This window comes from Leishmania panamensis, assembly GCF_000755165.1.
Source record: "Leishmania panamensis strain MHOM/PA/94/PSC-1 chromosome 30 sequence".
Classification (NCBI taxonomy): Eukaryota; Euglenozoa; class Kinetoplastea; order Trypanosomatida; family Trypanosomatidae; genus Leishmania; species Leishmania panamensis.
Window position 1 is genome coordinate 954,150 of NC_025877.1, and position 24,776 is coordinate 978,925.

General features: G+C 56.8%; 9 protein-coding genes across 9 annotated transcripts, besides 1 other annotated feature; all 9 read right to left on the reverse strand.

The window, feature by feature from the left end:
- Window positions 1–1,010: 1,010 nt before the first annotated feature.
- Window positions 1,011–1,358, reverse strand: LPMP_302580 (hypothetical protein; the record flags this gene model as incomplete). Its single annotated transcript, XM_010702979.1, has 1 exon — window positions 1,011–1,358. One exon carries the CDS (start codon window positions 1,356–1,358, stop codon window positions 1,011–1,013), a length of 348 nt encoding a protein of 115 aa, XP_010701281.1.
- An 829-nt stretch (window positions 1,359–2,187) lies between these two features.
- On the reverse strand, window positions 2,188–2,658 carry LPMP_302590 (hypothetical protein; the record flags this gene model as incomplete). Its single annotated transcript, XM_010702980.1, has 1 exon — window positions 2,188–2,658. One exon carries the CDS (start codon window positions 2,656–2,658, stop codon window positions 2,188–2,190), a length of 471 nt encoding a protein of 156 aa, XP_010701282.1.
- Window positions 2,659–3,646: 988 nt separating this feature from the next.
- Window positions 3,647–4,912, reverse strand: LPMP_302600 (hypothetical protein; the record flags this gene model as incomplete). The annotated part of the gene is made up of 1 exon (XM_010702981.1): window positions 3,647–4,912. The coding sequence occupies one exon, from the start codon at window positions 4,910–4,912 to the stop codon at window positions 3,647–3,649; it is 1,266 nt and encodes a 421-aa protein (XP_010701283.1).
- Window positions 4,913–5,582: 670 nt separating this feature from the next.
- Window positions 5,583–6,683, reverse strand: LPMP_302610 (hypothetical protein; the record flags this gene model as incomplete). The annotated part of the gene is made up of 1 exon (XM_010702982.1): window positions 5,583–6,683. The coding sequence occupies one exon, from the start codon at window positions 6,681–6,683 to the stop codon at window positions 5,583–5,585; it is 1,101 nt and encodes a 366-aa protein (XP_010701284.1).
- Window positions 6,684–7,408: 725 nt separating this feature from the next.
- Window positions 7,409–8,293, reverse strand: LPMP_302620 (SH3 domain protein-like protein; the record flags this gene model as incomplete). Its single annotated transcript, XM_010702983.1, has 1 exon — window positions 7,409–8,293. The coding sequence occupies one exon, from the start codon at window positions 8,291–8,293 to the stop codon at window positions 7,409–7,411; it is 885 nt and encodes a 294-aa protein (XP_010701285.1).
- An 866-nt stretch (window positions 8,294–9,159) lies between these two features.
- LPMP_302630 (hypothetical protein) lies at window positions 9,160–9,579 on the reverse strand (the record flags this gene model as incomplete). The annotated part of the gene is made up of 1 exon (XM_010702984.1): window positions 9,160–9,579. One exon carries the CDS (start codon window positions 9,577–9,579, stop codon window positions 9,160–9,162), a length of 420 nt encoding a protein of 139 aa, XP_010701286.1.
- Window positions 9,580–11,075: 1,496 nt separating this feature from the next.
- LPMP_302640 (hypothetical protein) lies at window positions 11,076–13,799 on the reverse strand (the record flags this gene model as incomplete). The annotated part of the gene is made up of 1 exon (XM_010702985.1): window positions 11,076–13,799. One exon carries the CDS (start codon window positions 13,797–13,799, stop codon window positions 11,076–11,078), a length of 2,724 nt encoding a protein of 907 aa, XP_010701287.1.
- A 2,222-nt stretch (window positions 13,800–16,021) lies between these two features.
- On the reverse strand, window positions 16,022–18,151 carry LPMP_302650 (hypothetical protein; the record flags this gene model as incomplete). The annotated part of the gene is made up of 1 exon (XM_010702986.1): window positions 16,022–18,151. One exon carries the CDS (start codon window positions 18,149–18,151, stop codon window positions 16,022–16,024), a length of 2,130 nt encoding a protein of 709 aa, XP_010701288.1.
- Window positions 18,152–19,810: 1,659 nt separating this feature from the next.
- Window positions 19,811–20,237: a repeat region.
- Window positions 20,238–20,876: 639 nt separating this feature from the next.
- LPMP_302660 (hypothetical protein) lies at window positions 20,877–23,513 on the reverse strand (the record flags this gene model as incomplete). The annotated part of the gene is made up of 1 exon (XM_010702987.1): window positions 20,877–23,513. The coding sequence occupies one exon, from the start codon at window positions 23,511–23,513 to the stop codon at window positions 20,877–20,879; it is 2,637 nt and encodes an 878-aa protein (XP_010701289.1).
- Between the last annotated feature and the right edge of the window lie 1,263 nt (window positions 23,514–24,776).

Consider the following 24,776-nt stretch of genomic DNA (forward strand, 5'->3'; position numbering starts at 1 on the left):
CACGGCGGAGGGAAGATAAGAATGGAGACGCAGGGAGAAGAGCAAGGGTGCCCCTCTCTCTTTCCCCTCAATCGTCTTATCGCAACAATAAATGCCTTCTCGGCACAGCAGGCACTTTTGGTTGCGAAAACAAAGGGAAAACGGGAAGAGGTGAGGGTCGGCACGCAGACTGTAGCGGGCACTTTTTGAATGCCTGGCCTGACGGGTGTCCTTGTGAAGTGTATGACTGCGTCGAGTCTTCGGTAGAGGTCTATGTGAGTAGAGAGAGAGGGAGAGAGAGAGGGGGGTTGGGGCGCAGGCAGGAGGAGATCAGCCTAGAGAGAGGCGCGTGATACAGTCTACTTTTTGAAGGAGAAAAAGTCGAAAGAAGGAGGGGAGCAGCAACAAGTCGTAAGGACGCCGGAGAGAGAGCAGCAGCAGCAGCAGCAGTGAAGTGCTGAGAAGAAGGATGAGCGATTTCGACGATGACCTCCGTCATGTAAAATGGCATGCGAACTGCGGCCGAGGCGAAAAGGTAAGGGGTAAGGTGACAGCGGCGGCATCTGCCTACGCGCCTCAAGGGCACGCAAGCGATCCTCGTCCGACAAACAAAGGCAACAAGTCGACACACCTGCGACTGACTGGCTTTGCTGCTGATGCCGGCGTCGCTGCAGTCATTTTTTTGGTTTTCGTTTCCAGCACGCACTAGTCCAGTGCCACTGGCAGCAGGAGTCCTCTTCTCTCAACGAGAAGAGGTACAGCGGCGGTGCTCGCTTCGTCTTTTTCTTCGTCGATGTAAGTGCGATACAGACGCCGCCACCACACAATGCAGCTCCGCGGAGAACCGTTGGTTCGCCGGCGTCTTCCCCCCGGAGCCCGACTCACAGAAAGAGTACGAAGAACGGTAAGAGTAGGCCACACGCGTACGCTCAGACGAGCGATTGCGACTTTCATTGCAGTGCCTGAATGCGAGGTACCTCAGAAATGTGTGGTACGACTCTCTTGAGAGGGAGGGAGGGGGGGGGTGCACCCTAGCGAACGCCGTTGTAGTACCCACCGCCGCTGCGGGTGTGGGACGCCACAAACAGCGCAGAGGCCCAGGCATCACCGCCGTACGTCATGAGCAACGACTCCTCCTCGTCCTCCATCGGGTCAAAGAACCCGGTCACTTCTAGTGGCCCGCATAACAGGGGAGCAGCGTGCATTGGCGCACCTCCTCTGTCGTCGCCGTTTAGCGCCCGAAGCGGCTTCAAATACGTCAGCTGCACAACGTCCCCCGGCACAGAGGAGGGAAAGTCGCACAGCTGCGGAAACACACGCCCCGCCATCTGAGCACGGCGAAATGCCTCCGTCATCACCTCATCCCAGGGGCACTGCATCCTGCGGTGAGAGGGGTGTGTCAAGGTGCTACACTAGAAGCCGAGTGAAGCACAAAGAGACGTAGGCACCCTCCATTCACCGGCAGAGTGGGCGGCGGTTGCGGGGGGTGGGAGTGCCCAACGGAAATAAAACTATGCAACGTCACCCACCTCTATCGATCGTCCTTGCAGGAGCAGTGGAAGAACACACACACACACTTGAGAGGGAGACAAGGAGAAAACCAAGCGTAGGCACTTGCAGACGCAGAGAAGAAAGTGAAGGGCAGTAAAGGGGGAAGGTACAAGGCCAAGAAAGGTAAATGACGACGCCACACATGCGCCCGCCGCTTCCCGCCTCAACTCACCCTCTCGTATCCGTGCGGACAGGTATCGAGGGCGCACTTCAAGTTGGATGTTCAATGACGGAAAGACACATTTCACCAGCTTCCGCCTCGTTGAATCCGCGCCGCGCTAGCACGAAATACATCACAGACTCTGCAAAGGAGGAGAGAGGGTGGGAGTGGAGAATGCGAATGGTCCTCGGCACTCACCCCCCCCCGCCGCTGAGGAAAGGCAAAGTGTTTTTCGTTTTTTTTTTCATCGTACCTTTAGGAAGAGGGCGGCGCCTCAAGGTGGGAATACCGCTCAAGACACTCAAGGCAAGAGACGGAGATGAGAAGATACGCACACGGACACACAGGCGGCGAGGTGCTTACAGTACATTGGGAAGAGAACCCACCACCTCTCCTCTTCCACAAGAACGGAATGGAAGGAAGAAGTGTAGAAACGAGACTTGGGCTAAGCAGCAAGGAGGAGAGGAGGGGGGGTAGGTGGTGCAGGGATTGGCCCCCTACATGGTCACTTTCACGGCATCCGAGATGGTGACAGAGCGCTGTGTCGCACCCTGTACCTCAGAGTCAAAGGCACCGCCTGCGTGCGACTCGCCCGTGTTGTCAAGCGCCACCTCCGACACGGCAGCGGCAGCAGGCACCTTTGCCTCCGCGACGTCTTCCCAGATGGTTTCGCCCTCGACGGTCTTGCCCTTTGAGTAGCCAATCCACAGCTCCGTGCCATCTTCGGAGATGCCAGTGCTGAAGAGCGTCACGTCGTCAGTTAGGCGCTGGTTGCCGTAGTAGAGACACATGGTGTAGAAGGTGCGACTCGTGAGCTTCTCGATGCGCTCCTTGATGGCCTGCACAGTGTCCTGCTGAAAGTCGCAGTACAAGAAGATCGTTCGGCGATGCCGCTTGAGACGTAGATAGTTGATGGGGATAACAGCACATGTGCTGGCCGCCCCGCCTGCAGGATACGATGAGGCCATGGCGAGCGCTGAAGAGGCAACAGTGGTGACAGCGATGTAAGGGGAAAAACAGACATGAACGTGTATGTGAGAAGCTGTGCAAAGTGCACCTCACGAGTTCTGTACTGGAGAACCTGCTTGGGCCGCCAACCAGAAAGATAGGCGAAGGAAAACAAGTGTACGATGTGTAGCGAAGAAGCAAAGGTACGCTGCAGGTGTGAGTGAGGACTAGGTTGGGACCTGAAGCGCAGTACACCAAGGAGAACTGCATCGGAATAGTGGAAGGACGGAAAGTACCCTCGATGGATAGCGTGGAGTTCCCCTCCTCTATGGCACACGCACACACACCTACAAACGCAGAAAGACACAGACCTCCTGCAGGGATGCCCTGCTGAAGCATTTCGTGGATCACAATGAAAGCACCGTACTTAGGAGGCGGTGGACAGAAAGTGAGCAGATATGTCGGCTCCGGTTCCTCTGTGTGCGGGTTGTGGATCTAGCCCCACGCCCTCCACCCTACGGAGTTAATGCACCGTGAACTTAGGTGCGCGCAGTAGCGCTCATGCCTCTCCACACACCCTCCTCCCCTTTACTCGTTTGCTTCTGCTGTGTAATACTCGCAGGCGATTACAATTCAGCCTCATTCATGCATGCATCCACCGAGCCACAGCATCCACCACAGCGCCATTGGCACGACACCAAGAGCGACAAGAGACCTCACAAAGAAAAGAAGGGGATAATAAAAACAGTCAGAATCGTAACAACAACAACAACAACGTTGAGCGACAACGGAAAGCACTTCACTGCCCTCAGCGCGAAAAATAAGTAGACAATTTGACACAGAAGCCGCGAAGCCGATTGTAGGCTGGCGAGACGGCGCAGTCAGCCCCTCCCGCCCTCCGCGCAATGCCTGTCTGCTGCAACGCCTATAATGCCTCTTGCCGTGTACGGAAACCTCGGGCTTTTTTTCTCTCTGCCTCCGCGCTCTTTTCGCTCCAACGACTCCCCGCTACGCCCCGAATGCGTCGCCTCGCACATACTTCTCAAAGTTCTTCTCTGCATCACGAAGCATGCGCTGGGAGTGGACACCACGGCAACGGTACGGATTACCCATGTCCTGCACCACGCGGTTCACGCCGGGTTGCACCTCCTTCTCACGACCAATTGGTGCGTTGAGTTCGAACTTGAAGTCGCGATGCACCTGGTGAATCGTGGGCGAGTACCGAAGCAGCTCGTCCGGCGTCGGTGCGTTAGTGAGCACCTGCGCGCGGCGCTTCCAATGGCCACGCATCGTGTGAATGCGGCCGGCAAAGTCCCGCATGTTGAAGAACTTCTTGTCGATGAGTTCTTTACGCTGCTGCAGAACCCGCATCACGCCCGCGCGGTCGTTGCGCGCCTGATAGAAGGCCTCGGCTTTCTCCAGGCACTGGTCTGCCAGTGCGAAGACGCGATCGTAATCAAATGGCGAGAAATACAAGAACTTCTCCTCGAAGTTGAGGTTGAAGCGGCGACCAAGTCGGGGGAGTAGGCGCAGCATCTTGTGCGACTGGCCCGAGTTGTGGAAGGTGTCAACGAGGGTGACGGCCTCCTCGAAGATGGTGCCCGCGGAAGCGTCATTCATTGCCTCCGTGGTGAGACCGAGCTCAAATAGCGCTTCTACAATCAGCTCCAGCGGCGGTTGGTCAGTACTGTCAAGCATCTGCAGCGCCGCTTCACAGTTGGCCTTGCTGCTGGTTAATCGTCGTGTTCGACGAAAGGCACCGGCGAGTTTGAGGCGGATGCCAGCCACCTGCGGATGTCCTTTAGAATAGGCCAGCTCATACGCCTTGGCTACAACCCCGTAGTATTCTAAGGCCTCTTGATGCAGGCCACCTTCTGTGAGGTAGTCACCTTGCAGCTCCATTTTTGCGACCTCGCTAAGCGGAACATACGGACGCCTCGGGGCGAGGCCTACCTCAGCCATTACGACACGACTTTGCTCATTTGTATGCACAAGATCCGTGCTGTCCACATCCTCCCAGGTAACCACCTCTGGTGACGCAGCCGCGGCAGCGTTGCCAGACCCCGAGCTGCTCGGCGCTGCCGTCTGCTGACTCTTGCGCGCAGCAGCGAGGGAGACGCCGCGTGGCAACCGCTCCAGCGGCCGCACCAGCTGATTGGGGAACAACTCCCCTTTGTAATAAGAGGTGTAGAGGCGCGTGATGAGTCGTGCTTGGCATCGTAGGGCGGCTCCCGCGACGGGTGCCTGCTGCACCGTGCACACTGCCGCACGCATCTGCTTTGCTGCTCCGAAGGGGGCTTGCCAATTGAGGGAATCACGAAACCCAACAACAGCAAAAAGGAAAAACACACACAGGAGAGCGGGTATGCTTCCAGCAGCCGAAACGCTGCAGACCGCCTGTGAGAAGAGCCGAAAAGAGAAGGGGCGAGAAAAAGAGGGCAATGGTATACGATGAGAGTAACCCACTGCGATGCAGTGGGCACGTGAGAGAGGCGGCAGAAAGACAAACTAAAGAGAGCGCCTAACGCAGGAAACCACTCCAGCATGCCACACACCACATCACACACACATACACCAAACACGATTGAATAAGCGCTCAGGACGCATGCAAGTGCTTGCTTAGGTAGCCGCTCTTGAAATTGGTTACAGTCGCTTTGTATGAAGCTTCGCTCAAAATAAGAGAGAGAGAAAGAGAGCCAGTGTGATCCCTGAGGGCAATCAAGCATGTGGATGTCCGTACGCGCCATCTTTGATATAACAGGCAAAGCAGTACAGCACGTGTGGTGAAATACGACGCGTCAGTCCGAGCATTCAGTTGCCCTATGCACGGGCATGTGAAAGGGAGGTACGACACACCCTCTCTTTGCCTGCACGACTGCGCTCCAACGCATACGCACACACACACACACATACACACATACACTCCTTCTCAGCAGTGCACTGCTCACGCGTAGGGATCGTCGGGGTTCTGTAAGGAGTTGTAACCCTCCTTGTTACACTGCGCCACACCGATACCTCGCAAAGTGGCGAGCCGCACCGTCCGCGCCCCTGTAGTCACAGACTCTGCGCATGGAAGAATGTTCATTACGTCACGCTCGCCGAGAACACAATAATTGTACGCAGACACCGCTGCTTGATATACGAGGAACATCAACAGAAAACCCCACAGAAGCCTTCGCAGCACCGACATGGACTGCGATGTCGGCGGTTTGGAAGCGCTGCTGTCACCGCTACTGTTGGATGTGGGTTGCACGCTTGGTCGCGTCGAGTCACCTTCTTGCCAGTCACCGTAGCTCACAGACACGGTTGTAAAGCAGTACGGCAGGCCCATGCTCTCTAACGGAGGGGAGTACGCGAATAACACGGCGCCTCCGCTGCCAGCCGGGACAAGGTCTCCTGACGTGTAGACCTTGTCCGCAGTGCTGAACTGTTGGGCGGTGCGGCCGTCGGCACTAATGTGAACGATGAGCGCATTCACGGTTGGAGGCAGAACTGTCTTGAAGAACATGGTAAGAGGCGGTTGCGGCGCGGCAGAAAGCTTGTGCGGCACAGGAGCCACAAAACTGTTTTCCGGAGCCACTTCTACGTGGCAGGCCGGGTTGTTCGCGTAGAAGCTAAAAAAACGAAACGGGACCGGACCATCGGAACGCACTCGCACTACCCGTACCTCGATGTTCGTGCCAGCTGCCACGTTCGCGAGCTCCAAAATGCCGTTGTTGTCGGATGTTTTCGTGAGCTGCGCCCCTTCAGAGATTCGGTAGGTGACGTTGAGGTACAACCACTGCGCTAGCAGGTTACCAAAGCTGAGGGGGAAAGCACGTGCAACAAGGATGACTGCTTCACCAGCTGCTGGTGCCTTCTCCACCGCGATGGTGTAGTGGTCATTAAACTCACCGGCGAAGCCGTGTTTCTCTGCGCAGAGCGGCAAGTCAATCACGTCCGCATTCGCCCGAGAACACATAACCATCAACAGTGCAAGCAGTACGACACTAGAAGCGGGAAGCAGTGCCCTCCCCCACCGCGTGCGGACAGTGGCTACTCCCATAGGCCAAAAACCACTAATGTGTTTTTCTTTTGTTGTGGCGTAGCCTGATGACGGTGTGCCTAGGCGCGTGCCTCTCTGTGAATCGGCCGAAGAGGAAAGCCCTTTGGTTGCAGCAAGAGGAGGAGGAGGAGGAGGAGGAGACGGTCCAGGGAGAAAGGCAGAGAAGCGAGAAGAAAGAGGCCTGAACAAGCGAGAGCTGCCCAAGTAAAGCAGGAAAAACAGCCATTGTGCTGACTAGAAAGGAAGTAGACAAGATTGCGGCTGTGAGCTGGCATGCCACGCCCTCGCGATTGACGGAGTGATTGGACCGATAGGGAGACGAAAACAAAACTAGAAAAACCACCGTGAAGATGCCCATCCAAGATTCCCCAGCTCTCTCCAAAGACACAGACGCAGAGAGAGAGAGAGAGAGAGAAAAAGATAAAGCCACAGAGAAAAGCTCGATTGTAGGCCGCCATGTGTGTGATCTCTACAAATGCGTACATCCACTCTAATGACGCGCACATGGGCGCATCACGGAGGCGTCACTGGGTGACAGAAATAAAACACGTACAGGGGATCAACAAGTGGACGGGGTCAAGCCACAAGGTGTAAACCACAAAGTTGCGCCTGTGGCACGCTGACATGGACGCAACTCTCAATGACTTCGGAGTGCCTGCGTTTACGTATGTGTATGCCCTAAATGCAGTACGCCATAGTATAACGCCACCCCTCTCGCGCTTCTTCTACGTTCTGAGCTCGCGTGGGATGTCGCCGTCCAGCATGCTCCGCCCCAGCCTACCACTTTGTCCGCTGACAGGTGAGCGAACCGGGCTGGTGCCGGAGCTGACTGGCACAGCCAACTGCGTGCTATAGGGAACTGAACGGCTCACGTGTGCCTTCTCCTCCTCCACGCGGTTCATCCAGCGCTGCCGCTCGCGCTCCACCACTCCATCTAGGTCACGTAATTTGCGTGCGAGCACAGCGCTGCGGTCCTTGCAAGCGGCCACCTCCGTCATGGCCTCTTCTAAGCCGGACTGCATCTGCGCCAGTGCCGAGGCGCGCCGCTGCATTAGTTGGTTGAAGTACACCTCATTCTTCATGAAGGCGTCCACAACAGCGTTGGGATTCTCAAGCAGGTGACGGCTGACCGGACCCGCAGATTGCTGAGCGGGAGTCAAGTGGATGCTGCTGCTACTGGCCAGGGCATGCACAGTCTCAGTCTCGGGGCTGCGCACGGGCTGCAGAGAGGGACTGGATCCCTTCGCCAGCATGCCACTACGGTTTCCCAAGTCGAATGACGTCGATGTCGTCGTGTTGGCAAGCGCTGCACTCGCTGAGGTCTCTCTTTCAGTGTGCTGCGGCGTACGCATCGGTGACGTCGACGCGAACGCCGCTGGTGGTGCAGAGGCGGTGGGTGGAGCCATTGAAGCCGCCGCCTCTGCGGCAGAGATTTCGCGGAGGTACGACATAGGCACAAAGCCGCGGCGGCGAGCATCTGTGGCCACTTCGACCTTTATCCAGCCATCCTGGGCAATACCCTCCGTAGCGCTGAGTATCTCACCCTTCAAGACGGACAACTCCACGTCCTCCTCCGCGCGAAATTCGTGCACCACGACGAAGTACCGCATTTTGTATATATGCGGGCGCGTATATATGACAGCCCTACCCGTCTTCACGGTACAAGGCGAAGAAGAGCAAGGGGGGGGGAGGGGGAGGTAGAGCAGGGAAAACAGGAGTACCGCTGGTCTCCCTTACAGTGGTAATGAGAAGGACGCCCACTGTCATGCGGAGTCACATACGCAGAGCGGGGGAGGGCAGGGAATGAAGTGTATGTGTTTCGATGAATGGAAAAGAAAGGGGATGCGCGTCAGCAGAGAGAGGAGGAAGTGACTCATTCATCCCTCGCAAACCTTGTGAGAGCACACACGTGGAAGAGAGAAAGGAGGTGCAGAGGCAGTGCAGCTGACCGCAGAGTTGTCGACAGGACAAACGTTGGGTGATTCACACAAGTGCTATGCGGACTCTCATGCATCTCTGCCCTCTCAACACGTGTCGCTCACAAAGCACGTCGCGACGGCGCGTCCATGAAGGTTTGCCGTGTCTGAGACCGAAGTACCCTTTGGTACGCTGCAAGTGGAGACAATTATGAGGATGATGTGGTCAGTTACTGTCATGCTGGAACATGGGGAAGGTGGAGCACACCGGCGAGAACAACCACAGCTGGCAGAGGTTGGTGAGGGATACGAAAACTCACGATGGAAGGATTGCAGGAGACGAGCCAGCAAAGCGCGCACAAAAATTGTTAGTGAAAAACAAACAAGCAGATGGATGAGAAAGCGAACAACAGCCCAATATTTTCCTTTTCGTAGATTAGCAACGTGGAACCACCACCACCACCCATATATATGTACATGTATATATGTAGATATACACCCACAGAGAGACACGACAGCTCTGCTTGCCCTCAGAGGTTTGCACAAGTGGTACTCTTCAGTTAGAGGCGTCTCTTCAAGTATGACTCTGCCCCCCTCTCCGAAAAAGAGGAAAAAGAGGGATGCGTCACCTCTGTGTGGCGTATATACACGTTCACACACACACACACACACACAGAGAGACCTGTGTAGTGCGTGGTGGCGTTTCCTAGTATGAAACGATGGGCACGGTTGCGCCGCGTGCTGGTCTTGACGTCTTCCAAGACGGTACTGCCAACCGTGAAGGGCAGCTCGCAGCTGACATGGGTAGTCGTATTGGCCGCCACAGCTGTGATCACCTGGCCTCCACTTTCGCTCAGTGAGGTGCCGACCAGCCGCACCGTCTCCACCTCTGTGTTGACAAGAATGCAGGTCACCCTCTCCGCACTCGTGTCCGTCAGTCCGCTGTCGCGGCTCAAGTCCAGAAAGGTCAGGTGCGTCATAGCCACAATGGCCGCCCCAACGTAGAAGTGGAAGTCGTCGTCCAAGAAGCCGCAGTGTTGCGCCTCCAGGGAGGTCAGGTGCGGGTGTCACTTAATGAGCCCTCAAAACTCCGCCATCACTTCGCCTCCAACTAAATCGTGGGACACGCACAGGGGCACATAGTGATTGTTGTAGCGAGGGAGCTTCCACAGGGCGTCGATGACCCTGACAGTAAGACCACCGCGCTGAACGCTTAGATCGCCGCGCTGACAGTTGGGGTCCAGTAGCTGCCTCGACAGACTCATCCGTGGCCAGCTCGGCCTCTAAAACACGACAAGTAAGAGAAGAGACAGGGGTCGCAGATACTCCCCAACGGTGAGTTATGCTCACGTGTCGCTGTTGCGCAGACGGCTTCGGACAGGAGAAGAAAGGGGGGCAGCATGGGTGGAGGGTGGCGCGCCGCGCTACCCCTGTGGAGCAACAGAGAGACACACACGCACACCCACACAGAGAAGGAGGGGAAGAAACGCGTATGGTAAAATAAACCCCGCCCCCTCCCCCAAAAAAGGAGCCGACGAGGAGGAAACGAAAGAAGAGTGGGGAGGGGGGTAGCGTGAGACTGCGGTGCCGTAAGTGGCAGTCCTACCGAACAACATGGAGAGGAAGGTCGTCGTTAGTCGCGCGCAAATCCCCATCCCACACGCCCCTGTGTACTTCAGAGAAACGGACTCTGTGAAGGCAGATCAGCCATCTCGAGGGTCTTCTCAGAACAACGAGAACAGACGACGAGGCAGGATGGAGAGCACACACACACAGGGCGCCGCACCACTGGGCAGGGATAGAGAAGTACCACTGAGTCAGAAGCAGCCTGGTTAGGACGCCTCTGCTTTGTTTGTTGTTGCGCCACTCACCACAAGAGCAACAAGCGTAAATGCTGGTCTGAATGTGCGTGTGAGTCGGTTTGTGTGTCTAGAAGAGCAGTAGCACAGAACGGCGTACGAGACCTCCTCAATCCACGAGATGTTGAGAAGAGAGCTCACTGACCTACAAAATTGAAGGTCTGGGTACTCTTTCACAAGTACGCACAGCACACCTACCTCGCTATCGATTATGCAGAGTGGACTCAACGGGGTGCTGCTGCACCTCCTCCACTCTCTATCTTAGATTTACTCACAAGCATGCATGCGCATGTGTCTACAAAGAGACGCCCTTTTCATCACCTCTTCCAGCGTGTCACGCGCCACGCGTAAACGGGGAAGTCGGTATAGTAGGCGGATAAGAAGAGCAGGAAAAAAAAGAGGCGATGCGAGGCATGCTGTCAACCACTTGCGACAGCAGTGTCCGCGCGTGCAACCCACGGTAGTTGTCTCACAAGCACATAGAGCACACAGCAGAAGAGAGAGGTGAAGGAGCACTGGCATAGCAGGCGTGCACGATGTGGGCGTCAGGGGCCAAAATGCCAACCCACCACCACGCTGCCGCACACACCGCTGGCAAGAGGACAGCAGCTCTCCTCTTAGTCATCGTTCAGGTCGGCAGGCAGTATCAGGTTGGAGAAGGTGTCAAAGGTGCCAGCACCCCCCTCATCCTCGTCACCGCCTTTGTCACGAGTCTCGGCTGTGGTGCCGAAGCGATTCTGCAGCACTCGTGCATAGTGCGGAGAGGTGCTGGGCCCACCAACCACGCCGCCTGAGCTACCGTTTTCTCCTCGACCGACAGAGCCAGACGGGCTTAGGCGGGGACGGCTGCTCTGCAGTGGCTTGTGGGGCTTGTGCAACAGCGCCGCTTCATGCTCCGAGTGCTGCTGACTAATTTTACGGCGCAGCGCTGGTGCCAGCACGGCGGAAGTCGGAAGCTGGGAGGGAGAGTGCCGGACGAAAGGGGACCTTCCATCGTTGTTGTCATTGTCTTTGTCACCCGTGGTGGCGCCAGCGCCGTTCCTCGCGGTCTTCTTCTCGACAACTTCTAACTCTAACGTGCTCGACTTCATCGAGGCCACAAAGTCATTCACGCCACCACGCGCCGCACGTCCCCACACGTCACGCGTACTGTGGGTCGACAGCGATGATCTCGCATGTTCAGCACTGCTGCCGCTTCCACCCTGACGCACCACCTCAGACGATGAAGCAAAGAAGTCCCACAGGCTCTCTGCTTGACTCATTGTGATCATCTGCGCCTCAACGAACTGCAAGATATGGTTGAACTGGATGGGCACTGGATCGCTGTTGCCGTAGTCTGGCAGCCCCAGCGTCACTTGGCGTGTTGTCAGCGACGCCAGCTTTAGCGATTCTTCGCCTGAGGTGACGGTGCTCGTGTATGTGTGAATGGCGTTCATGCTTGGCGAGGAACCCACCTCGGTACCCATCGTCTCCTCCTTTCCCTCCGCCTCCGTCAGTGACTCGATCGTTGACCATGCCTGCTCGCGTAGCTTCGCCTTTGGCGCCTGCGCCAGCGCCGGCAGCGATGGAGGGGACAGCATTCCAAAGTAGGAGATGGCGTCTTCAGGGGCGGTGATCGGCCGGAAATTCTCGCGTGTGAAGATGTGCACCTTGCCAAAGTCCGTCTTCTCTACCTGGTGAGGGCGACCGCCATCAAAGTTGCCCTTGGTCCCAGCACCAACACCATTTAGACCATGAGCACCACTGGCACCACCACCGGCTGCGCCGCCAAGGCCTCCCCGCATTGGTGGGTGCGGTTGTGGATCTGGAGCCGTCTCGGCACGCCGCGGAGTACCGCTAATGGCACCTCCGACACCAGACTTCAGCCCGCCCTTGCCCGGCCCCTTCGCGCGTGTTTTTCGCAACTCTGCTTTGATCTGTTTCACCTGCTGCGCCCACGCCTTCTCTCGCTCTGCCTGCTTATACGCCTGCTCCGTTGCCACGGCATCAGGCGGGGATGGCGGTTGCGAGGGACGTGCAAGTCGCTCGGCAGGGGTGCTGCTCGTCCGCCTGTGCGACGACGGTTTTGCGGAACTACCGTCCATGGGGCCGCTGGGTGCACCAGTTGCGGCGCCCATAACGCTGTACTCGCGATTAGGCGTCGCCGCGTCGAGCACGGCGGACATCTCAATCACATCAGAGTCATTGTGAGTGTTGAGCGGAGGGAGAATGCCGCCGGCGAGTCGGGCCAACGGACGCGGCGACACGTACCGAGCACCCATGACCTTCTCTTCTGGAGTGCCGCCACCGCTGGCCAGCACACGTGGTGCACCTTTTCCGCAGATACGGGAGGACAAGAGAGGGCGGCCGCCGCCAGCGCCGGCCCAGTCAGGGCTTCTCGTGCGGTCGTTAGGGGGCGACGTGAAGTTCTCCCGAGCGGCCGCCTTCGGATTGCCAGGCACGGCGCCCGTTAGCGGGCCCAGTGGCGATTGGTGCCTACCTGGCTCTGACACATGGCCGCTGGACGAGGACTGCAGAGGGGTTGTGATGCGACGTAGCGGCGGCTTGGCCACTGCAGTGTTGTTGCTCGCTTGACCCACCTTGTAGACGAGCTCTACTGGTAAGGATTGGGTATCGTAGCCATCGTTGCCTGTGTTCTTACGATGCCCTCTTGCATTGCCGCCACCGCGGCTTTCGGGCGACACCGCCTTCTTGCCGGTGGTCGCTTTTGCGGTGAAGTTGATTGGCAGCGAATTCGTTTGGTATTCGCCGCCATTTGCGGCAGGCACTGGCCTGCCCCCACGGCTGTTGTGCCGATCCGAGCCGCTATCGACTTCGCTCATTCCTGGCTGTCGACGTGCCCGGGCGAGAGCTTTACCAGCTTCACCACCGGTATTCGGGGGCGTAGCACCACCGATGCGCTCACGACTTTCTGAAGATGGCGGCAGCGTGGACTGGAGGCGACGCGCAGAGGAGCCCTCCACTTTGAAGGTCCCTTGACCTTCATGACAGGAAAATGTGTATCGGGTGGATTCGACCGTGCCTGGCGTAACTGTAGTGCTCACCGTTGGGGGAGAAGGACCGGCTACAGAAGCCGTGACCGCAGGAGAGGCGGTCTGCGCGTTGCTCTTCTCATTCGCCGAGGAGGAGGTCAGCGGGAAGTTCACCTTGAGGTCACCCCGCTGTTTGCCCTGCCTGCCCTTGGCACGATGCGCATCCGATTTCAGTCGCTCGGCCTCCCGCACTTGCCGATCAAGCGCTGCCTTGAGTGCCTTCTGCTTCGCTTGCTTCTCCAAGGCCTCCTTGATTCGGTCCTCCGTCACCACAACAGGACGAGAGTACATAAAGCGGCCGTTGTCCATAACGCACCCCTTTTCCTCCTACGGTGGGGGTGCGTGTATGCGTTTTGGTGTGTACGTGCGGGAAGAGCGTCTGTAGACGTAGGAAGATATGTACACCCCAGGGCGAGGGCAAATCGGCACTCGAGAAAGCGAGGGCTGCTAAGAACGTTGGCGACACCCCTCCCTCCCTCACTCCCGACCGACCGTCCCCCCGCAAAGAAAGGGAACACGAAAGAAAAGGGGGGAAAACAGACAAGCAAAAGTGCGGAGAAGTACAGCGATGATGTGAGCCACAGGCTCAGAGAGAGAGAGAGAGAGAGAGAGAGAAAGAGAGAGCAGCGGAGCTGAAGAGGCGTGAGGACACAGACAAACACACACGTACACATACAAACAAAAAAGTGCGAGAGTCGCAGCAGGGGGGGGGGCGCAAATCTAAGGAGAAACAAGTGGCGAAATAAAGGACGCAATAAGAATCACAGCATAACAGCTAAGCGCAGTAGCAGCGACAACAACACGTAATCCCTCACAGAAGCGGTGAGGGTGACAGAGACAAAGAAGAACAGAAGAGAAAGCGAAACGAAACATAAAATAAACAAAGAGGTGGGGAGAAAGGGGTAGCAGGGGAAGCGTACGTACATGAAGAGTTCAAACCTGATACACCGCACTGAACGTGGGGATGGGAGAAACGGAAACAAACGAAACTGAAACACAGAGAGGAGAGAACGAGGGCGAAACGAACAGGTGATCACACACGCACTCCCTCACTCCACCGAGCAGGAGAGCACAGACAACCACAATAGCGCTAAAGCAGAAAAGAAAAAAAAGGAAGCGAGACGCAAAGGAAAATCAAAGGAAAACACGAGTAGGAGGGGGCAAACGAGAACAAAAGTAGTGAAAAAAAAAAAAGAAACGCTGAGGGGTACACACACCCACACACACTGACAACAACACACCCAAGTGCTGGAGCGCAGCTGAAAGAGGGAGGTGGTATGGGGCGTACCGGCGCGCTCTTAACCCGCTTCGGCACTTCAAGGGAAAGGCGACCAAAAATAGTGGGCGACAGAGAGAGAGAGAGAAAGGGATCCGGAGAACAAGAGGAACAAGAACAAAGTACGTACACGACCAATACAAGAGGGAGACGGAGAAGGTGGGGGCAGGAGCTTGCTGATAGTTGTGTATAAAGTGAGGGAGGAGAAGAGGTGCTGAGAGGAGGCAAGCGCGTGCAAATTTATTTTGCTTCGTCCCTCTTGTGTGCTGTCGAAGAATGTCTCACTGGCTTGCGTGTGCTTGTCTGAAGGGCAGGGAGGACGTGATTGAGGGGGAAGGATGCTGATACGTGTCTGCGCACGCACGCTGTGTGCCTGTGACGACTAAGCTTCGAGGATGGGGAGATGAGTGCAAGGCACGTCGCAGGCAAAGGACAAAGTGAAACGGAAAGAGCGAGAGGTGCGCACAGCTGCTCTCTTTCCCTTCCAATACGGGGGAGAGAAGGGGAAGACAGTGTGTATCGACCCTTACGGGCGACTCATTGCTCAGTGCAGCGTGGACATTGGCGTGGGAGGGCGACAAGTAATGAGAAAAGGAGGAAGAAGGGCAGAGAGACGGAGATGGCAATGCAGTGAGGAATGAGACGGAATTCGAAGACATCAGGAAAGCGCTGCGACCAGGGCAGCCACAGCGCCCGCTTCCAGCACATACGATGAGAGTTGTGGACTGCGTAACCGCTTGACCCGATTACACGCGGACACAAACACACAAATACATCAGCAACAATTACACGCACACCTCCCCCTCTCTTGTCTCATCCTCATTAAGCTCAACGGACGCTGCAGTCGTTGGGTGTGGAAGCAGGAGAATCAAGAGAAAAAAAGGGGAACAGCACACGCTACCGTGAGGAATGCACAGCAGTGCAGGTCGCATCATCGTATGAGTAGAACTGCTTTGCTTGTCAGTACTTAATGAAAGCACACCCACACACGCACACACGCATACAGACACAGAGAGAGAGAGAGAGAAACGCAAGAGCATGTATGAATAACCACAGGAAAGAAACCCATGGGCAGACGTGACACCTAAGAGCGGAGGGAAAGGCAAAATCAGTTGTTGCTGCGGGACATTGCCGCATCTTCATACGGAGATGCAAATGATCGTTTTTTGCAAGCGATCCATGAGCCCCTCTTGGAGTCAACCTCGTACGGCTCTCCCCCCCCCTCCCTCCCCACCCCACTCACTCACACCCTCCCTTACTGTTTCAGCCACTGACTCATCAGAGCATCATAGGCTTGGTCCCGCTGCAGAAAGTTTGTGAGAAAGATCGTGTCATTCAGGTGCGTCTTGATCTCAATCGCGTTCGCGAACATCTTCACTGATTTGCACTTGACAATGTCTTTGATCTCGTCGTATTCGATGGAAAAGTGTGCAGCAGCTACGGTGCTTTGAAAGCACACCCAGTACCGCGTGATAAATAGGTAACCCTGCTTCACTATGGACCGCTCCATCCAGGCGCAGTTGAAGGAGTCCACGACCGTCTCGCCAACCAAGTCCGGGAAAGCCCTACGAAAGAGGCCCTCGATGTTGTTGCGCACCGTGTCGGTGACGCCGGTGACGTCGAGTAGAGCACCGCCAACTGCGCGGCCTACCGTAAAGGGCGCCTTCAGCACTTCGTAGCCACCCTGCACGGCCCCACGCGCGACACCGCCAAATGATATTCCGGCGCTGGAAGTAGGCTGATCGAGAGACGCAAGCTGTACAGGAGGTTGAAATGTTGTTGTGGCACCCCGCTCCTCCCTCGGGAAGAGCGACATCTCAGCATCCGCAGCACTCTGTTTTTCGAGCCTCGTATGTGACACCGCCGCCTTGACCTCCGAGTCAGGCACTTCGACAAAGCCGGCCTGCACGAACCCGCTGCGCGAGAAGGTGATGATGGCCGCTTGCTTCTGGTTCGGTACCTCCACAGGACGCCCCTCCGACTGCACCATGCACGTCACTCGTGCAAAATCCGGTGCGCCGTCCACGAGTGCCACCATGTGCAGTACCTCCTCGCGCGCGGCGCCCATGTTCAGCGAGTCTTGTATGATGGCTGTCGGGCCGACTCGTGACGGCTGCGTGACGAGCGCGTACATCGTGTACAGACGGCGCTCATTGTCCTCGCTGCTGCCGCAGCCCCATGCACACGCCGGTAGGCTGGAGAGGTCCGACGGGTCGTCGACGATCACCTCACCTGCAGGGGACACAAATGGGTCGACCTCGGCGCAGTCGGTCTCCAGCACGTCACACAGGAAGTCATCCTGCGTTTCCACGCTGCCTCGAATGTAGTTGCAGTAGACAAAGTACGCCAAGCTGCCGGGCCGGACAAGGCGGACGTAATACGTGGCGACAGGCTCATTATAGGTAAAACTGCTCAGGTTACTGAAGACATTAGGACGGGCGGCCATGACAGCCGCACCAAGCGCCTCCTCCAGGGTGGAGGTGAGGAGTAGGTAGAGTGGCTCGGAAAGCGCCAAGGAGCTCAGCTCCTCCGGCATCAGCCCCGCAGGTGCGTCACCGACGGGGACCACCGGCAATGAATTTTTTTTTTTAGGTTGTCGTGGTGCAGCCGTCTGAGCACCTGATTCAGCCGCCGCTGCCAAGGCGATCATCGTGTCCTCGGTGCTGCCACGGCTAGAATGACTGTTCTGTGAGGCATCGAAGTTCTCCTGCGACCGCGGCGACATTGCCACCGTGGACGTCTCCGCCTCGGCAGCCGTGGAGGCCTTCTTGCGTGCCTTCTTGAGAGCGGTACCACCACTTACTAATTTGCCGTCCTCGTCGTGCTGCTGGGACAACTTTCTGCCTACGACATCATCAAGCGCCTCGTTCTCCTTGTACCGCCATGTACCTGTAGTCGATGCGGATGTCATTGCTGACACCTCGCGCTCTATGTCCGCTGCTGACAATGTGCTAGAGGCTGGCAACTCTCTGAAGAACGCTGCCTTGCTACGACTAAAGCACTGGCAACTCCTGTCCCACCATGCGTCCATTTCCTTGAAGAAGACGCTCATCTGCGTCGCAAAGATGCCGAAAAAGTTTAACAGCAGCGCCACCTCCAGCTCCGGCTGGGCAGCCAGCACAGTCTCTGCGGCCTCACCCATGCTGCCCAGATCGTGCAGACAGCTGCACAGGTTCATGCAGGTCCTCACTGTGGAGCTACTCAGCTGACTCGCGGCAGCGAGCAGGTCCGCCGTAGGGCCGGGATTCTTTTCGATGCTATCGCGCAGGCTCTGTGACATGAGGGCAAGCTCGTCACTAATGCCACGGGTGTGGGCAGAAATGTTCTGCACCTGCTGAACGAAACTCTTCTGGATTTCAACAGGAGCGCGGCTTTTCGTGCTCATTGTCGTTTCTCGGTGGCAACAAGCGCACCCACAAGCTGAAAAGAAAAAGAAAAAAAGAGGAGCAGCGGAAGGGAAAGGGGAGGGAGAAAGAGGAGACCGCCGGTGTTGCGGCTTTGTCTTTCCTCGAATTGGGGAGGGAGAGACAAGGAAGCGCAATCTCGAGCAGGCCAGTCAGACAAACCTCAGCAGAGAGTGAGAGAGAGAGAGAGAGTCTGTGCGTATGTGCGAGAGAGAGAGAGAGAGACGGCAATAAAATCGTGAGGCAGGCAGGAGCCGATTCCAGCAGCAACGACGACGAGGAAGACAGAGGAGAGCAACAAGTCAGTCCAGACGAGACACTAACTCAGTCACGTGAAAGAGGCAGATGCATAGCAGAGATGCAAAGGAAAAACGAGAAAAATTGCCAGCAGAGAGAGTAAAAAAGAGGAGAGGAAAGAGACAGTCTACAGTGAAGGGCAAAAATGTAGGGAAGCTCGACAGAGCTCGAGCTGCTCCGCTGAAATTATGCGCTCGGCCTCTCCCTCACAGAAATCTCTTCGCCGTGTTCGTTTCTTTTCGATTCTCTGTTGGCCCTGCGTCGACCTCAGAGGAGTCCCATTTGAAAAATAAAGGAACAAAGAAAGGCTGAGAAAGTGAGGTCCAGCAACGCAAGATAGTCTGGAGAACGACAGCACAGCACTGAGAAGTGAGAGAGTGAATGCCACCAGCGTGTAGGGTGCCGAGTGGGTTAGTAACGCAGTTTTTACATGTGTAGCACAGAGGAAAGCGCTCTATTTAAGATGAAGCACTCGTGAACAAGAGAGAGGGGGATAAACACGCAGAAAGACTCAATCGATCACGTGTAAATGATGGTGGTAGCGTGAAGAAGCGTCACAGCAAGCAGACGCATACACACACACACACACGCACGTGACGTGCCGCAGTCGTCTTCAAGGCCTGGTGACAGCACCAAAAGCTAGCAAAGCTCTCTGACGCACATACCTCGGTGCGCGCGTATGTGTGTAGGATTGGTAAGCATCAGGGCAGCGCAGGAAACCAAAACAAGAGGAGGAATGAGAGGTGGAGAGAGAGAAGAGTGTTAGCATGAGAAGGGTGAACAGTGAATCCTGTTAAGCATGCAACGCAAGGGCAGTGAAAGAAACACAATCTGCCGTGAGATCATGCGATGTAGTGTAGGCAGTGATGGTGGTGCAGAGACCATACCCGAGATATGTAGCTCGACAACACCTCCGCACAGCTCTAAAAGCGACAGTTTCGCCACACGGCTGCTGGGCGACGTGTTTCCTTGCTGTGATGCTGCCGTCGTTTGTCATCGTCCACCACTTAGTGTATCAAGCCCACAGCAACTCGCTTGCTCGTCTTTCAGCTTTTCTGCTATTTTATTCCTCCGCTGTGAGACATTATATACGCACGTAGGTGCAGGTGCAGGTGTGTGTGTGTGTAGAAGCACGTCTTTCCTTCTCCCTCTCCGTCCCTGTCGGGCAGCGTCTGACCACTTCACTGGAGGAGGTGCGAGAGGCCTAAAGGGTAGCAGCAGATGGGAAGGGCTCAAACAACCAGGTGTGAGCCACACCTGATAAGGAGAGCGGAGAAAGGGAAAAGGACACATATTCGCAGCAAACGGAACAAAACACAACCCTAGGCGTGGCCAGGTTAGGATTTGTTTTGCAACCGGGGTCCACTCGGCCGTACAACACGAGCTCAGCACCACTCTGCCAAGCCCCTGTCACAGGCCCATCGCGCCGGGCAAAGCAGTCACACACCTGCGCTACAGCAATGCGCCTACTCAGTCATCGCAGCACCGCCCCTCTGCCTCAAACTCTGCCCACCATGGGGATGGCACAGACGTGCTCCCCGTTGAATGTCGCTCCGACGCAGCGCTACCCGGGTCCGGACCGCCAGCATCAGTAGCGGCAGATCGCTGTCATCGCTCCACGTTGCAGGTACCTGACCCAGCCATCACCAGAAGTGATTCCGCATTCGTAGGGAGAGGGGGTACATAGCTTCCCCACACAGGGTGGGGGGGGACAGGGGGGACAGGGGGGCACTGGAGCCTGAAATGCCACGCACTGGGGTGTCCCTCCTCCCCGCATCATCAGGAAGGCAGGGCTAAAAAAATGAAAAGAAAACGACTATGAATGCAAAGGACACGCAACACTGCAGACAAAGGGAGAGCGTACGCCTACGTGGAAGGAGGTGGAGAAGCGGAGTAAAACAAAGGCGAGAGGGGGATGAGGAAGTGAGAAGGTGAGAAGGAAGGAGCGAGCTCGCACTGCTGCGGGCCACATGCACACAGACATTCACTCTTCCTCCTCCCCCTCTCTCCTGCCTGTTTTGTCTGGGTATTCTGTGCTTGTGTGAAAATGTCTCCCTCACCACTCCAATTCCCCTGCAACATCCGCCGCTTCTCTCCCATGCAGAACAAATGCACCCACAAGACTAGCCAACCCAGGCGCAGGCGCTGTAGCTGAGGTTTCGATACTCTCCGACATTCAAGGAGACAAAGTACAAATACACGCCATGCAAACCTCGAACAAGCAGAAGACATGGCTCCACGCGCACCAGCCCATCGACCTACAGATGAATCGCGAGAAACACACACACAAAAAAAAAAAACAAAGAGGCTCATGAGAGTTCGTCTTGCTCTCCCTCCTTCACTTGTTCCGCTGCAAGCATCCACAGGCGTGCCTCTCCCCCATTCAGAGTCAAGTGAGACACACAGACGTCACTGACTCTTCCCAGTCACACTGTTTTCATAAAGCATTACAAAAAAGTTGTTCATGGAGGCGACTGCAGCCTTTCCCTCTGGCACAGACTCCACGCGCGTCAGCAGTGCAGCAGCTGCCGCTCGCACCTCGGCTGAGGGGCTTGTCAGCTGCATGCCCACTGCGCTTAGTCCACCAACCGCCAGCGGCATGCGTCGAAGAAAGAGCTTGACGTCGTACGCTGTGCTAAGCAGAGACAGCAGCGCTTCTAGTATCTGTTGTACCGGTGTTTCACCCAACGTGCAGTGGCGCAGCGCCACACAGTGTAGTAACAAGGCAGGGTTCTCGCTGCAATACAAAATGTGACTGCGGACATTGTCCATCATGGACGTCAGCATCATATCCGAGCGCAGAGAGGCAAGGGAGCGATGAGCAAAGGTCGGGTAGAGCGCGCTTGGCACCGACACACTGCCACCGGCCACGTAGCCGACGAGGACCACCGTGTAGAGAAAATCCTCCACTATCAGTTGCAGACGGTGGTTCCGTTCCACGGCCCCGATGCGCAGAGCGCGGAGGTGATAAATAGTGCTCGTCAACTGCTTGTACAGCTGCTGCAGTGGAGGAGGAAAGTTGCGCAGTGCTTCGGTGTCGTTTCCTCCACTAACACCAACAGCGTTCGCCAGACCAGCCGTCGCCGCTGACCAGTTGCTGCTGGCGGACGACGACAGGGTCGTCGTTTTGCGCTGCAGTCGCTCTGCTGCCGTAATGACGGATTTGTTGTCGAGGTCGCACAGCAGGTCCCAGCCCCACGAGCTGACGTTGTCGAAGATGGGGTTGAGGGTTCCCACAATGTAGCCTGGAACCTGCATAAAGTGATCCGCGCTGCTCACGGAGACATAGGGGAAGACCCTTTGCGCCGTAAAGTTGCGGTCAAGCATGTTGCCGATGATACCGAGCGAGAGGGCCGCCTCACACACGTCGGCTGCCTCGCCTTTCCGGGATAGAATGAGGATCTTCTTCTCCGTAAGGATGCCAAGCAGCAGCTGCAGCAACGACGGGCCGAGGGCCTCGATGAGGCTCTCAAGGCTGTACCGCTTGAACACCATGTCGCTCGACTCTGGCAAAAGCGGTAGTTTGACTTTGATGGAGTCGCCTAAGGGGGCATCGCTGTAGTAGACGTACGCCTGCTGCCCACTGTTCAGGGTGCAGTACTCACTGATCTCCGCCGTGAGCTGGTCCAACTTGGACCGCCCTGCTGCCACCACCGCCGCTGCATTATTCACTGAGTAGTAGCAGCGCTTCAAGATGCGTTGCAGCTCCCGTAGCGCGCTCTCGTCGGTGCCGTTGACGGCACAGCAGCACTGAGCCGCTGCGACGAGGACAGGAAAAAACGGCTCGAGCCACGTCAGTGATGGTCCGAGCACGGCAACGCTCTTTGTGACGCCACCGCGGCGGGCGGCGCTGTCGCGCTTGGAGACAACAGCGCACAGCCCAAACAGTACCGGACTTGACGCGGCAGTCAAAGCACTCGTATAGCCCTTCGACGCCGCTGCCGCAGCGACGCCGGCAGAGGACGAGGCATCTACATGACATCCCCGGACAACCAGGTCTGCGTCGCTGTCGCCGTCGCTGTTTGTTGGATCAATTCTCGGTAGCATCAAGTAACTAGACGGCTCCTTAGAGTTTGAGGTGGTCGTCATATCAGCGTCGCCGCCTCCGTCGGCTAAGCGCACCTCCGGATAAACGGAGCCTGTTTCACTGCCTGAGGCGGCATGGTGGTCGCCATGCTTGTACAGGTTGCAAGGAAGCTCGCCATTGTGAGCCACTGTATTGCACGCGGCGTTGGCACTGCTGCCTGGACGCGCTTTCGACGGTGTGGAGTCCATAGCGCTCAACAAATCACCCTTTGACAGCGGCACACCGATAGACTCGAAGGCTGCCGCCGCCGCAGGGGTGTTGTCGCGGTTATCAGCCCCTGCCACACCAGAAGCAGCCCCTACGTCAGCCGTCTTGTCGCGTTCTAGAAGAGTCGTCAGTGTCTTCAGAAACCGCTCGAAGTGAGCCTCCTTCATTAGGTAGCCCTCCTGGCGCGCCGCTGCAGCAGTCGTGTAGTCGACAACGATAAAGACGTAGTCCCCACTGCTGCGGTGGCGCTCGCCACCGCTGCCCACCGTTGTAGAGGTGTCGGCGAGATAACCACCGCGCTCACCCGCGCCGGCCATCGTCGCCGGATTAACCTCCATCACATTTGTGTCGCCACCAACCGTGAAGAATGAAGAATGAGTCCCAAGCTGCGTCGTCTCGCTCCTCAGTAGCGCCTCTAGTTGTTTTGAGAAGTGCACAACGTCAGCTGGCATGCTCGGCAGAGACGATATGTTTTCCATGGGGACAGCGCACGGGGCCTCGATCTCCGTGTCCTTGTACCGCAACGACACTTCCTCCGTTGTGGTGTTGATGAGGAGAATTTCAGGCACATATAGCGCGGTGACCTCGCCAGGACGACGCTCCCAGGCTGCCTGCGTGTCACTGCTGCCAGTGCTCGCCAAGGTACGTGCAAAACGGTACACGGGAAAGCGCAGGTACGAAGAGGGGTGCGGTCGATTCACGACGAAAACCGTGCGCGTCACACTGACCCTCTCTGCCCTGTCAGGCAGCATGACGCTGGCAAAGTACTCTGTGTGCCCGGCAATCTCGGACGGAGCGCCAGACTCGACGGAGGAGGATAACGAGGTCGTCGACGGAAACGTTGGTAGTAGGGGATAGCAGGCGCGCAGGCACGCACCCCTGTCGATGTCAAACTCTGCCACGATCAGGCTCGTCGCCAAGGGAGTGGCCGCGACGGCCGTGGGGGACGACTTCCGCATTGCTATTCGAATGTGTGCTACGTTAATGATGTGAGGGGTACAGCGCCGATGAGTAAGCTCAGAGGCACACACACGCACACAGAGAGAGAGAGAGAAGCACACACTGTGAGCGCTGTCACCTTCAGCCACGCGCCCCACCACTCCATTACAGTCGTTTCATTTTGGCGTGTACACGTGTGTGTGGGGGGGGGGGGGGGGGGGGGTCGACCCAAAAAAAAAAAAGGAGTCGCGTAGTCATGACAGAAGAGGTGCAGCGGGTCCACAGTAGAGAGGAAGACACGCAAGCACGTTGGCACGCACACTCAGGGGTCGCTGGAAGCGGTAAGGAGGCACATCTGGGGCCTAGTCGAAAAAGGCCACAAAGACGGGGGTGAGAGGAGCGTGGGGTGCGCAACGTACCGCAGAGGCCCTGCGGCACCCCTCCTCCCTCCCCCAGCCTGCCTCTCTGGCTGGAGTTTCAAAGCACAGAGAGCGAGGTGACAACAGCCAAGAGAATACCCAGCACAAACATTCAGCAGTCGAGCGCCTGGCACACCTCACACAGAGACTGGCGAGATGACCTGTCGTCCCGCGGACGCGCTTATTCAGTCCTATCTGACGGGTTCGGCTCCACAGAGGCATCTTTTTCGCTGCTGTGTATTGTTTGTTGCTGTTACGAACGGCCTTCATGAAAGAGACACTCCACAACACAAACTTAACCTCTCCCAGTCGCCAGCACCGTAGAACGCGGTGATAGAACATGAAGACAATGCGATTCATTCAGGTAGGAGGACAGCCTGCCCACGCCCGTCAGTCTGTTAGCTTCTGTATGCGTGTGCGGGTGTCCTTGGGGGGAGGGGGTGCTTCGCACGCACACCTGTCCATTAATTAGTTCCGACACAGCATAGACTGCAGACGTGAGCAGTGACAGCAAACGCTCGCAACGAGCACTACAGTTCAAAATGAAACAAAGGGTCGGCAGCGAGAACGAAGGAAAAGAACACCACCGAGCTCGGACAGAGGAGACGCCAAATATAGTGCGAGCGAGCGAGCGAGAGGGAAGACGGGGACAGCAGA